General features: G+C 37.2%; 2 protein-coding genes across 2 annotated transcripts; one reads left to right on the top strand and one right to left on the bottom strand.

Moving 5' to 3' along the window:
- Window positions 1–13: 13 nt before the first annotated feature.
- LOC136258216 (coiled-coil domain-containing protein 83-like) lies at window positions 14–3982 on the bottom strand. The gene is made up of 11 exons (XM_066051543.1): window positions 3808–3982; window positions 3598–3754; window positions 3187–3271; window positions 2174–2342; window positions 1655–1734; window positions 1247–1334; window positions 972–1063; window positions 848–916; window positions 672–793; window positions 517–625; window positions 14–298 (listed from the first exon to the last, which is right to left on the bottom strand). Exons 2-11 carry the CDS (start codon window positions 3702–3704, stop codon window positions 71–73), a joined length of 1149 nt encoding a protein of 382 aa, XP_065907615.1. The 5' UTR covers window positions 3705–3754; window positions 3808–3982; the 3' UTR covers window positions 14–70.
- LOC136258217 (sorting nexin-12-like) lies at window positions 3961–10576 on the top strand. Its single transcript, XM_066051544.1, has 5 exons — window positions 3961–4188; window positions 9728–9823; window positions 9878–9941; window positions 10198–10258; window positions 10327–10576. Exons 1-5 carry the CDS (start codon window positions 4009–4011, stop codon window positions 10430–10432), a joined length of 507 nt encoding a protein of 168 aa, XP_065907616.1. The 5' UTR covers window positions 3961–4008; the 3' UTR covers window positions 10433–10576.
- Window positions 10577–10669: the final 93 nt, after the last annotated feature.

Genomic DNA, 10669 nt, shown 5'->3' with positions numbered 1-10669 from the left:
TAAAACTTGCAAATTTTAGGATACGTATTTTTTTCGTTTTACAAAAATATACGTAAACATCTGTTATATATTAAGGTGAAGTGGTTTGAGATGAGTTTGATGCATCAGTTGAAGTTAGTAGGGTTTTCAACATGTTACTTGTGACTGGCCAATATGGCCTTGAGCTGGCTGCAGCAGTCCGAGGCTTGCCTGAAATTGGTGGTAGCTTCACACAATCTGGTGGTGTAGATAAATATGCACGTGTGCCATCCACTCCCATCATACGCAATTCCAGGCTTGTGTACATTGGTGTTTCACCCTGTAAAAGACATGACCACATCAACTTAGCTATAGTAGTGGAAGATATCTATGAATGTGATTCGAATTGCTTTCACTCAATTGTACGATATTTCTCACACAAGCATTGTAGATGAATAGGAACTTGTGTGTGTGTCCGTGTGTGCGTGCATGTGTGAGTATATGCACGATATATATAAGCATATGTACGCATGCTCTCTCTGTGAGCAATTTGGTGACCTGTGCTGCTTTCTCTGCAAATTGTTGCCAGGATAAGTTGTTAGTAGATAGCAACATGGGCATGGAGGTGTCCGGGGGAGGTGAACCAAGTTCTGGTTGACACACTTTCCTACAAGTATACGACTGACAATACAATAAAGTTGTAATATGGTCACCTCATGGCTCTCAGGTCTGCCATTTTAAGTTTGTGTATGCCACCCATCAGCTTGAGATTACGCTGCTCTAAAAAGGTGTTCTCACGACTAAGTTTATCAAAAGCTTTCTTTTGTAATCCAATCTGTGACACATAAAAGTATTTGAACAGCATAAAGTATTCTAATAGTACAATCACCTCTCGTTTAAGCCAAACGTTATCTTTAAGCTCTTGTTTAACTTCAGGATGTAGTGAGTCCATGAGCCTCTGTAAAGCATCACATATGTTAAATACTTACACATACAAGGGAAGGGTCGGTTACTTCTGAGATTTGTTTTTGCTGTAAGTCTATCAACACTTCCGTCAACTTTAGTACGTCTTCTCTAATCACTTTTAACTTCTCATTAACATCAACTATAGCAGTAATATCACAACCATTATGCTGTGTAGCAACAAATGTGTATGCATGGTGAGCATGTATTCTTGTGTGCATGCATAAACCGTATGAATATTACATGTTAGCACATACAAACAAGGTATATGTCCTAGCCTTGAAGTGCATAGGCACACCTTGCATGACATGCATGCACATTATACCTTCTTGCTCAGCTCCTTCCTTTTTTATTCTCTCCATTTCTGCTTTGATGGCATCAATTCTGTTATTATTCTTTATCAATAATACATCCTATATACAGTGTAAATATTTATATAGTGTACAATCAAACAACTGTTTATTGACCATGACACATTATAAACAGGCCCTATATTTAATAGTTGCATTCACACTCAGCCAGATTCTGAAGTGTAGTGCTAATGATCGAGCTTAATATTAACACATTAATTGCATGCCACTTATTGATTTGATCAACACTTTGTACTGTGTGGCACTATCAACATCTGTACTATACTGCAGACAATATTGAGATGGACATTTTCATTGTGTATTGCAAACCATGAAACATTGTACACATGAAAATAATATTATACAGAGATCTTATTGCTCACCTTGTAATGTTTAATCCTCTGTAATTCTTCTCCACTGACCGCTAACTTACTGTCCAGTTGTTCAATTGCTTCTCCCATCTCTACAGTATGAACAACATGTTAAGACTGGAGGACAGTATTCAGAATATCAAAGTAGTATTGTTATTGGTTTTGAAAAATTACTATGGAACAGTAATGAACATCACTAACACAAAACACTATTCAAAAACAAGAGGGGGGTGTTTATTTCTCTTAGTCAATACTAACTATATCCCTCCTTACGGTAATAAGCATACAATAGGTGAATTTCACTAATATTATACTGTCGTCTACTGTGTGAACATGCTGAAAAATTCACAGTGACATATGAGTGATGTTGTATATGGCTGTACTGAGATATATAGATGCTATGTCATTGTATTCAAGGAAACAATGCATGGTATAGCTAGTACGTAAATCCAGTGCAATCTTTACACACATGGTGATGTACAGACTTGCAGTGTAATGATTTTTTTGTAAGCCAACAGTGGCTATACAGACCTTTGATTTCTTGATGAGACGTATGGACATAATTCAACTTTTCAAGTAAGGAATTTTCAACATCACTGCGTGCCACTTTCTTAGCCTCACAAAGTTTAGCCTCCTCTTCTTTAACTTGATCAAATAATGTCTTCATGTATTGCTCTTTTTCTGCAAGTAGCTTCTTGTTCTGTGTATATATATGAAAAAAGAATAGACAGCATCTAAGCTATCGTTCCCTGCAGGGCTATCAAAAAGCTATTGATTATTGTGTAAAGCTTATAAGTAGTTGGCTACCATGTTCTATCAGGAAGTATAGTTCATGTACCTCATTCCTGTGGTGCTTTTACCATTGTATACAGTGTATCTAATTGAATATATACTATGGACAGTGTTGGGGGTAACGCATTACATAATATTATTATTTTTGTGATAACTAAGTAATATAACAAAATACGCTATAAAAACAGGTAATATAACTCAAGTTACTTTACTTACAAATGTAAAGCATTACCTAAGTAATATAGTTACTGTAACAAATCTAATATTATGTAATATTATTACTACAAGTAATGAAGTTACTAATCTCATTAGTAATCCACTAAGTAATGCCTAGCCACAACAAAGTAATGAAGCCTACTAAATGTAGCTTATATTCACCAGTTTCTTACTTATAACCAAGATTTACACATTGTCCAACAACGCAATCATGTCACTTGATAAGGTGGTAGTTTCACATGTGACAGCTTAAGGCTGTGGACACAAAGTAATATATTATTATAGTTACTTTATTTTATGGGTAATATGTAACTGTAACTAAATAGTTCAGTTGCAAGTATAATGTAATATGTAACTAGTTACTCTTAATAAAAGGTAACTGTCCCAACACTGACTATGGAGGAGTAGTAGCATAGATGAAGAAGAGAGCTATTGGTAAACCCCCTAGATCCTACGATGTTATTGTTTTGATCGTCGTTTTACTATAGGTGACCATGCAGCCCTTAAAGCATATGAGAGTGCATAATATAACTCACTCTTTCTGTTTGTTGATAGTTTCTGTCTCGGATAACTTCAGCCTCATCTTCATGTTCAACGATCAGCTGCTCCCGTGTACGAATCCTACAATGCATAGAACAACACCTAATAATGCATACCCTGAGCCAGCAGACCCTTGATGGCACACAAATTCTTGTATCTCAACAGTCTTGTTATATAAGTATCTGTAGATTGTATATATAAGAGTTGTCTGGTGCATACTTACATTCTAGCTGTGTTGAATATCAATCACTGTAAGTACAGATTTTAGGTGCAGCTATACAATGGGCGTGGCTGTAAGCATGCACGTGGTAAAAGCATGCTACACCAACTATATTATACTAGCAACTACATTTTGTATATAAGGGTTTAGTTGAATGTGCAATATGTATATTAAAAGGTTTACCTACTTGAAACTTAACACAGCTTCTGCTATTTCGGACACGCCCTGCGGTGGGGGTGGGGCATCTGCAGACGAATCGCCTTTCTTTCCATCACCCTTTTTCTTCTTCCCCATTCTTACTCGGTGAACATAAACTCTACCCCAAAATCAAAACAAGGTGTTAACTGTAGACAGACCACTGGTACAATACGATACAGTATCGAGATTTTTATCAAACCTTTTAAAATATCAGTGTTGGGTTGTAGGCGCGATTTTCCCGGTCACATCTAATGCATTTTAACTGCGATCACAAAGAAGTCTCCCTTTGTAGTGCTAAATGAAGCATTTTACGCCTTCGTGTTAATCACACATTTTTGAACGACAACCGTGACTTTTTATGAATTTTAGCCGGCTTTCTTTTAAACTTTCGTGATTAGAAATGGCTTCTGGCGAGGAAGATCAAGTCCCTAAGGCGGATACCAAAAGATTGGCGCCCAAGAGGCAAACGCTTGATGATGCTTACGCGGCACCAGCGAATTTCTTAGAAATTGATGTATCCAACCCTGAGACGCACGGATTCGGTAGAAACAGATACACGGATTATGAAGTCCGGATGAAGGTAGAAAAAGCGTATATGTATGCCCTAATTTAGTGTCAATATACTGTACGATACATTGCACGGATCCTTTATTTATCATTTGGTTGCTCCCTATTGTTTATCCCTTCTGTTGAACCATAGACAATTGTATGTTTATGTGGTGTAGTGCGCTCAATGTAGCGAGCACCATGTCACATGCAGTACGTGGCAAAAGATTTGTAGAAGTTTTGTAAGCTCATCATAGATCTTGAAGTACCCACCCTTTGTAAATTGTCGTGCTTGTTTAGCTGGACACGGTACACCTCAGAAAAGTACTGCACATTGGTAACATGGTGGTATTCTTTGCAGCATTTGCTTTCATTATTATAGACCACTTTGTATTGTGTAACACAAGCATGGCTGTGTACGTAGTTGGCAAATAGTGTAGTGCTAACGTTTAGACGTTAGTATTGGGCTTATATTGTAAAAAGAAGGTTCGTTTTACAACTAGTTAGTTTATCAGTTGGTTCGTTCCAACTGATATTCCAAGCACTGTGCCTCTGTTTGCTGACCAGTGTGGTGCTAATCTATAAATCCTCTTTATGCTTTGGTATAGAATCCTCATAATTATACGATTTACGATGATGACATGATTCTGTTTAGGACTATAATAATGTTACTTTTCACTAGACTCAACTTTGCATAGCTGAGCACTGCTAACTCTATACTGTTTTCCCCCTAAAATTCATTTTTATCTTCCCTGGTGGATGTTTGTCTTCTATTTCATATAGTGAGCTCTTAGTCACGTGAGTAAGTCTCCAATGAATTGTGTATATTGAATGATGGCTTGATTTCACCAACGGATTTAGCATAAGAAATTCTTTTGGTTGGCACGTATATTTTAGCATTACCTTCCTGAAATAGATTTTCTGTACAAACCCCCGCTATGGCTCACATAAACATGTTGGACCTCCTCTGCGTTTGTGTATAAGTGGTACTGTAGATAACCAATCTGCTCTATTCCCCGGTCACAAACTTGGAACTGAAAAAAAAAACAGCTATACTATTTACTGTAGAAATTTTGCTACGTCTTGGTCTAGAAATCTGGCTCCTCAAGCTAGGCATGGCAGTAATTAGGAAACAATTCAATTCAAACAGTGGATAATAAATAATTTTACGGACAAACCTTACACCCACTATGTTTGGTCATATTCCCTAAATATAGGTGTTTGGAAAGGTTTATCCAGCATGTGTACAGCATGTTGTGGGAAACATGATACGGTAGCCCTAAAGGTTGCGCCATGTGCCAATATCTAAGCGACACAACATCTATGCCACGATTGACAATATCCATGTGACGGTAGACGATAACTATGCAACGATAGACGATAATTACGCGATGATAGACGATTACCTATGCGACAAAAGCGATGCGATGATTGACAGTAATCATACGACAATAATGATGAGACGATCACGTGATCGATGATAATTTTGTACGACGATCACTGGCTGCATGTTGTTACTTGGTCTGAAGTTGAAATTTGTTATTGCTGCTGCTGTTGTTGTTGTCATTCCTGTTGTTGTTGTTGCTGCTGCTGCTGCACTTGCTATTGTTGTTTGTAGCTTGCTGGTAGTGCTATAAAGCTGCAACACTTGAACAGCAAGATGCAACAAGCAAACTACGAGGAGGAACAACAATAATTAACAGCAGCAACAGCAGCAACAACAAATTTCAACTTCAGACCAAGTAACAACATGCAGCCAGTGATCATCGTACAAAATTATCATCAATCACGCGATCGTCTCATCATTATTGTCGTGTCATTACTGTTAATCATTGCATCACTGTTGTCGCATAGGTAATCGTCTATCATCACGTAATTATTGTCTACAGTTGCATAGTTATCGTCTACCGTCACATGGATATTATTGATCATTGCATAGATGTTGTGCTTAGATATTGGCGCATGATGCGACCTTTAGGGCCACCGTAACATGACTTGTAATGCTCCTATGTAAGCAATATAGATCAATAATGTTCCAATAAAAATTAATGTTTAGCTTGTTGCTCTGTTTGTGCTATTTATTAGCATGTAGCTATTCCACTAAATCTTCAGTAACAGTAGTACTGTTATAGTACAACATGTCTTTGTTAGTATGTTGGTTTAAATGATGATCCTTACTCAGTAGTCGGTGCACTGTAGTTATATTGTTCATTAAAATAGTGATAAAATGGCACTGTGAAAAGGGAAGAGGAGGGGTGTATATTTGAGTGGCTTGAAAAAGTAAAAATTAATGTATTATATGGTTCCCTTGGATAGGTTTGTTGAGCTTTTTAAAAATTCATCCAAATTTCTAGCTTCTTCTGGCAGTGCTTGTTTACATTGGGTGGTGGGTACTAGTCAGCTCTTTTGCTTTGTACATTTCTGATTCATCACTTATGGCTTAATACAATGGTGATTTTGGTAGTGAAGTTGCTATACTCTATAAATCACTTCTTGCTGTTGCAGCTAACCTCAGCTGAGTGTCTGTCCAAAAGGTCATATGCATTACAAATTTTCATATGTAACTACATTGTAATTGTAACATTTATGTAGGAGAATCCACTCAATAAAACATAAAACTGAATTTGTATGAATTTGAAAGTAAGGACACCTGTATAATTTGGACACTTGGTAATGGCCCCCAAAGTATCCCTTAGCATGGAAACTGACCTGGAAAGTCAGGACATGTTAATAATCAAGGCATTTTTAGTTGGTCCCAAGGTGTCCTTAATACACAGGTTTCACTGTATCCTGAGTAAAGTACTGCTAGGTGTATGGGAACTAACTAACTATTGTTCCAACCACAAGATCATGTGATTTGATCCTAGCACACTGGGGTTTGTTAATTCAGCAATACATTGGAACATGTAATAGTACAGACAACTTGGCAACATTGTCATGATTATCATGGTATTCTGTTGGTTTATGTGCTAAGGGTTACTGCATGTAATTAGGTCAATTTTCTAGTACACTTTTATGATCAGTTATGCATATGTACACAGTACACATTATGACCTCTTACATTTAGCTATTAAAAATAGCTATTAGTAAGAGTGAATGATAAGACACAGAATATTAGTCAAATGCAATTCATAGTTGCATCACTACAGTAAATTCCCTTTTTTCTACTGTAGCTCAGAGAATCCATAACGTTTCTCCTTTTTACTAAGACAAGTTGGTTTTATAGATTCAACTGTAATAAATTGGTTAGAAGCCTTTTCTTGTGAAAAATGTAGGATTATGTTAGAAATTTAATTAGTAATACACATATACATGTATCCTGTGTATAGTCTGTAGTTTAGTGGCTTTATCCTGGTAGATAATTATGACTATTTTAGGAGGCACATGAGTGAATGTTGTATTTGAGAGTCTTGTAGTAATGGAGGAAAGTTATTGCTGAATTTTAACTCAATCCAATTTTATAGATTTGATTAGTGTTTATTAGTGTTCATTGGTCCCCTAGGGATCATTTTATTTCAGGTGTCCTTTTTAGGTTGGGGTATATTCCATATCATAATGTAGTATTGATTTGCCAGCCTTAGCTGTATGTATACATAGCATCAGATCTTGTAATTTGTTGTGAACTTATGTATGTGTACGCTACTAAGCATGTGAAAACATGGCTCTAGGCACAGTCATAACCGCTATTTTTTTTCTAACTTCCGTGACTAATAACTTTTTATGCCTTGCACAATTTTCATCTTTTGGTTGGCTCTGTAATACAAGATATTGTACTTTGTGTGAGAGGATGGAGGATCAAAGTAACGAAGTGTAAGGTATTTTCCGTAAAGTATATGTGTACAAAAATTTGCTAGAGTAGGGACCATTGCACATCGATAAAAAGCACTGAAATGTATGCATGGATATATCACTTCATATTGTTTAATTGTAATTTCATATCGTGCACTACTCCAGCTTGTTTCAGTACTTTTAGCGATGTGCTATGGTCCCTACTCTAGTTAAAAAATTCCAATTTTTTGCATACTAGTTTATTAACTTTTTTGACTGGTGAACCCAAGCATACTGCAACAAAATAAAGAAATGGCGCTGCACGCCCAATTATCATCTTAAAGTGAAGTATCCATTACGCTTTGTTGTTGGCTATGCTCAACCTGTTACACAGCAGTACGAATCAAGAACTGTTCAAAAAGCACCTTTGCAATCAAAGTAGCCACTATGAAATATACGGACAATTTCCATTATGAAGGGAAGCCATCACGTGCTACCACCAATTGACACTTTTCGCTGTCAGCAAAGATGAATGGGACATAAAGGAGGACACTGGTAAGTCCATAAAGAGTACTGTGATATGCCAAAAGGCACCTCTCGGGCCAAAGCGACATTGAACAGTGAAAAATCAAGGCCGTAGCCTTAGTCGTTATTGAGTTACACTTGTCTGAAAGCATTAGTCCGTCACTCAGTCAGTCACTCATTAGAAAATTCCATTTAAAAAAACTTCCATAGCAACTTGTTGAAAACAATTCGGGTCAAGCTGATGGCTTGTTTGGGCTTAGCTTTACCTAACCAATACTGCCTCATCATCGTCTGGGAAACGTTAGGCTGATTTTGGGTGATGTTTTTCATGGGCCACGCCTACCATCCCTACTATACAATTGGGCAGATACAATAGTTATGAATGTTACGAAGAAAACAGATAGCATGACCGATCGCATGCATAATTATCACTTAAATCACTAAAACTAATTCTCCTATCTATGACTTATGTGAGCATGCACTTACTGATAGTTTGACAAGTTAATTAAAATTGAAGTGGTGTAGGTACTCGAGATACACACTCCAAACAAAGCTACCAAGAAGTGCAGTGTAGCACTGCCTATGCTTGTGTGTACATAATATACAGCATTTGGGGGGGTCACAAGACTAGGCTTTGCCTCATGCTGTATTAGCCTTTTCACACAACACACACACGCACGCACGCACGCACACCCTCATCCTGTATTTTCCGTACGCACACATGGATGCCTTAACTATAAATTACATAATACAGATATGTATTCTGATCGAGATATGACCTAGGCCTGGTATGTGACAAAATGTAGTTTGTGACACATATTGTGACAGTTTATAGTAGTGCTGTAGTATTTTAGTAATAAACAAGAAGCTGCTTTGTGAAGTGAAATTTGGATGTACAGCCTGTGTGATAGTATTGGTCCCATCTTTGTGCTAACAGTTTCTGTTAGGACAGCAATAGGGAAGTAAGCCAACAACCTATAGGAAGATGTAGGTGTATGTTGGACTGACTACGAGTAACATCATTTCTTGTAACTGACTACTACATCATCTCTTGTAACTGTGTGTTCCGGTTTCTGGAGAATCACTGACTGAATTATACTTATCATGTAATTAACTTAAAACTGAACATCTGATTTTCATCAAGCAACTTCCACAGTCATTAAAATTTTGGTAACATAACTTTGTACATAGAAGGTAATGATAGGGGAAATTGTGGTTGACAGGTTGAGCAGTATCAGTACAAAAATTGCGTTGTTAAGTTTAGGCTTTTTTTCTTGCAGACAAATATCCCAATATTCAAGATAAAGGATTCTTCGGTCAGAAGAAGGTATAGTGACTTTGAGTGGTTGAAAAAGGAGCTAGAACGGGATAGCAAGGTTGGTTGTGTTACAGTATATGCCTTCATGATTTAATACTTTCTGTGTCCATAGATCTTAGTACCAACGTTACCAGGAAAGGCTCTGTCACGACAGCTTCCATTTAGAAAAGATGATGGTAATGTGCCTACAGTTATGATTTTTGTAGCTCATGATGTGCATACCCATGTACACCTGCACACACAACACACACACGCACGCACACACAATGCACTCACACACACACACACACACACACACACACACACACACACACACACACACACACACACACACACACACACACACACACACACACACACACACACACACACACACACACTCATATGCACACACAGAGTGAGTCTTTGCTTATGCACAATTTTTTTCTGCAGGTATTTTTGATGATGAGTTCATTGAACAACGTAGGGAGTCTTTAGAACAGTTTCTGAATAAGTAAGCCACAGTATTATTAAAAATATATATATACATTTCAAAATTACATACATTTTGTCATGTTACAGAATCGCAGGTCACCCACTGGCACAGAATGAGAAGTGTCTACATATGTTTCTAGTTGAGCCACTGATTGATAAGAATTACGTACCTGGAAAAGTTCGCACCACCTGAAACTCCCTTTGTAGAGTTAAATGAACTATAAGTTATAGGAATAAGCTAAAAGAATTACTAGATGCTATTGATCATTTTGGCTGACCAAAATGAATTGTTTTTTGTTGTTATTTCTGATGTTGAGAATTAATATTGTGTTCTTAACTGCCATGGATACCGCTCACCGAAGTGTGAAGTGCGATTTAATTAGAATATAGTAAACAAACTGTTGGAACGTTGAGTAAGCGATCGGGATTG

Source organism: Dysidea avara, chromosome 6 (genome assembly GCF_963678975.1).
Source record: "Dysidea avara chromosome 6, odDysAvar1.4, whole genome shotgun sequence".
Taxonomy (NCBI): domain Eukaryota; kingdom Metazoa; phylum Porifera; class Demospongiae; order Dictyoceratida; family Dysideidae; genus Dysidea; species Dysidea avara.
The sequence above is the reverse complement of the archived record's forward strand: the minus strand, read 5'-3'. Positions and strand labels throughout refer to the sequence as shown.

Excerpts from the sequence above, each read along its gene's own strand:
- LOC136258216 (XM_066051543.1), bottom strand. The coding sequence starts at position 3,704 with ATGGGGAAGAAGAAAAAGGGTGATGGAAAGAAAGGCGATTCGTCTGCA. Across the intron at positions 2,343-3,186 it reads ACTATCAACAAACAGAAAGA|AACAAGAAGCTACTTGCAGA; the intron begins GTGAGTTATATT and ends ATATATACACAG. Across the intron at positions 1,064-1,246 it reads GGAAGGAGCTGAGCAAGAAG|TTGATGTTAATGAGAAGTTA; the intron begins GTATAATGTGCA and ends TTACTGCTATAG.
- LOC136258217 (XM_066051544.1), top strand. The coding sequence starts at position 4,009 with ATGGCTTCTGGCGAGGAAGATCAAGTCCCTAAGGCGGATACCAAAAGA. Across the intron at positions 4,189-9,727 it reads ATTATGAAGTCCGGATGAAG|ACAAATATCCCAATATTCAA; the intron begins GTAGAAAAAGCG and ends TTTTTCTTGCAG. Across the intron at positions 10,259-10,326 it reads TTAGAACAGTTTCTGAATAA|AATCGCAGGTCACCCACTGG; the intron begins GTAAGCCACAGT and ends GTCATGTTACAG.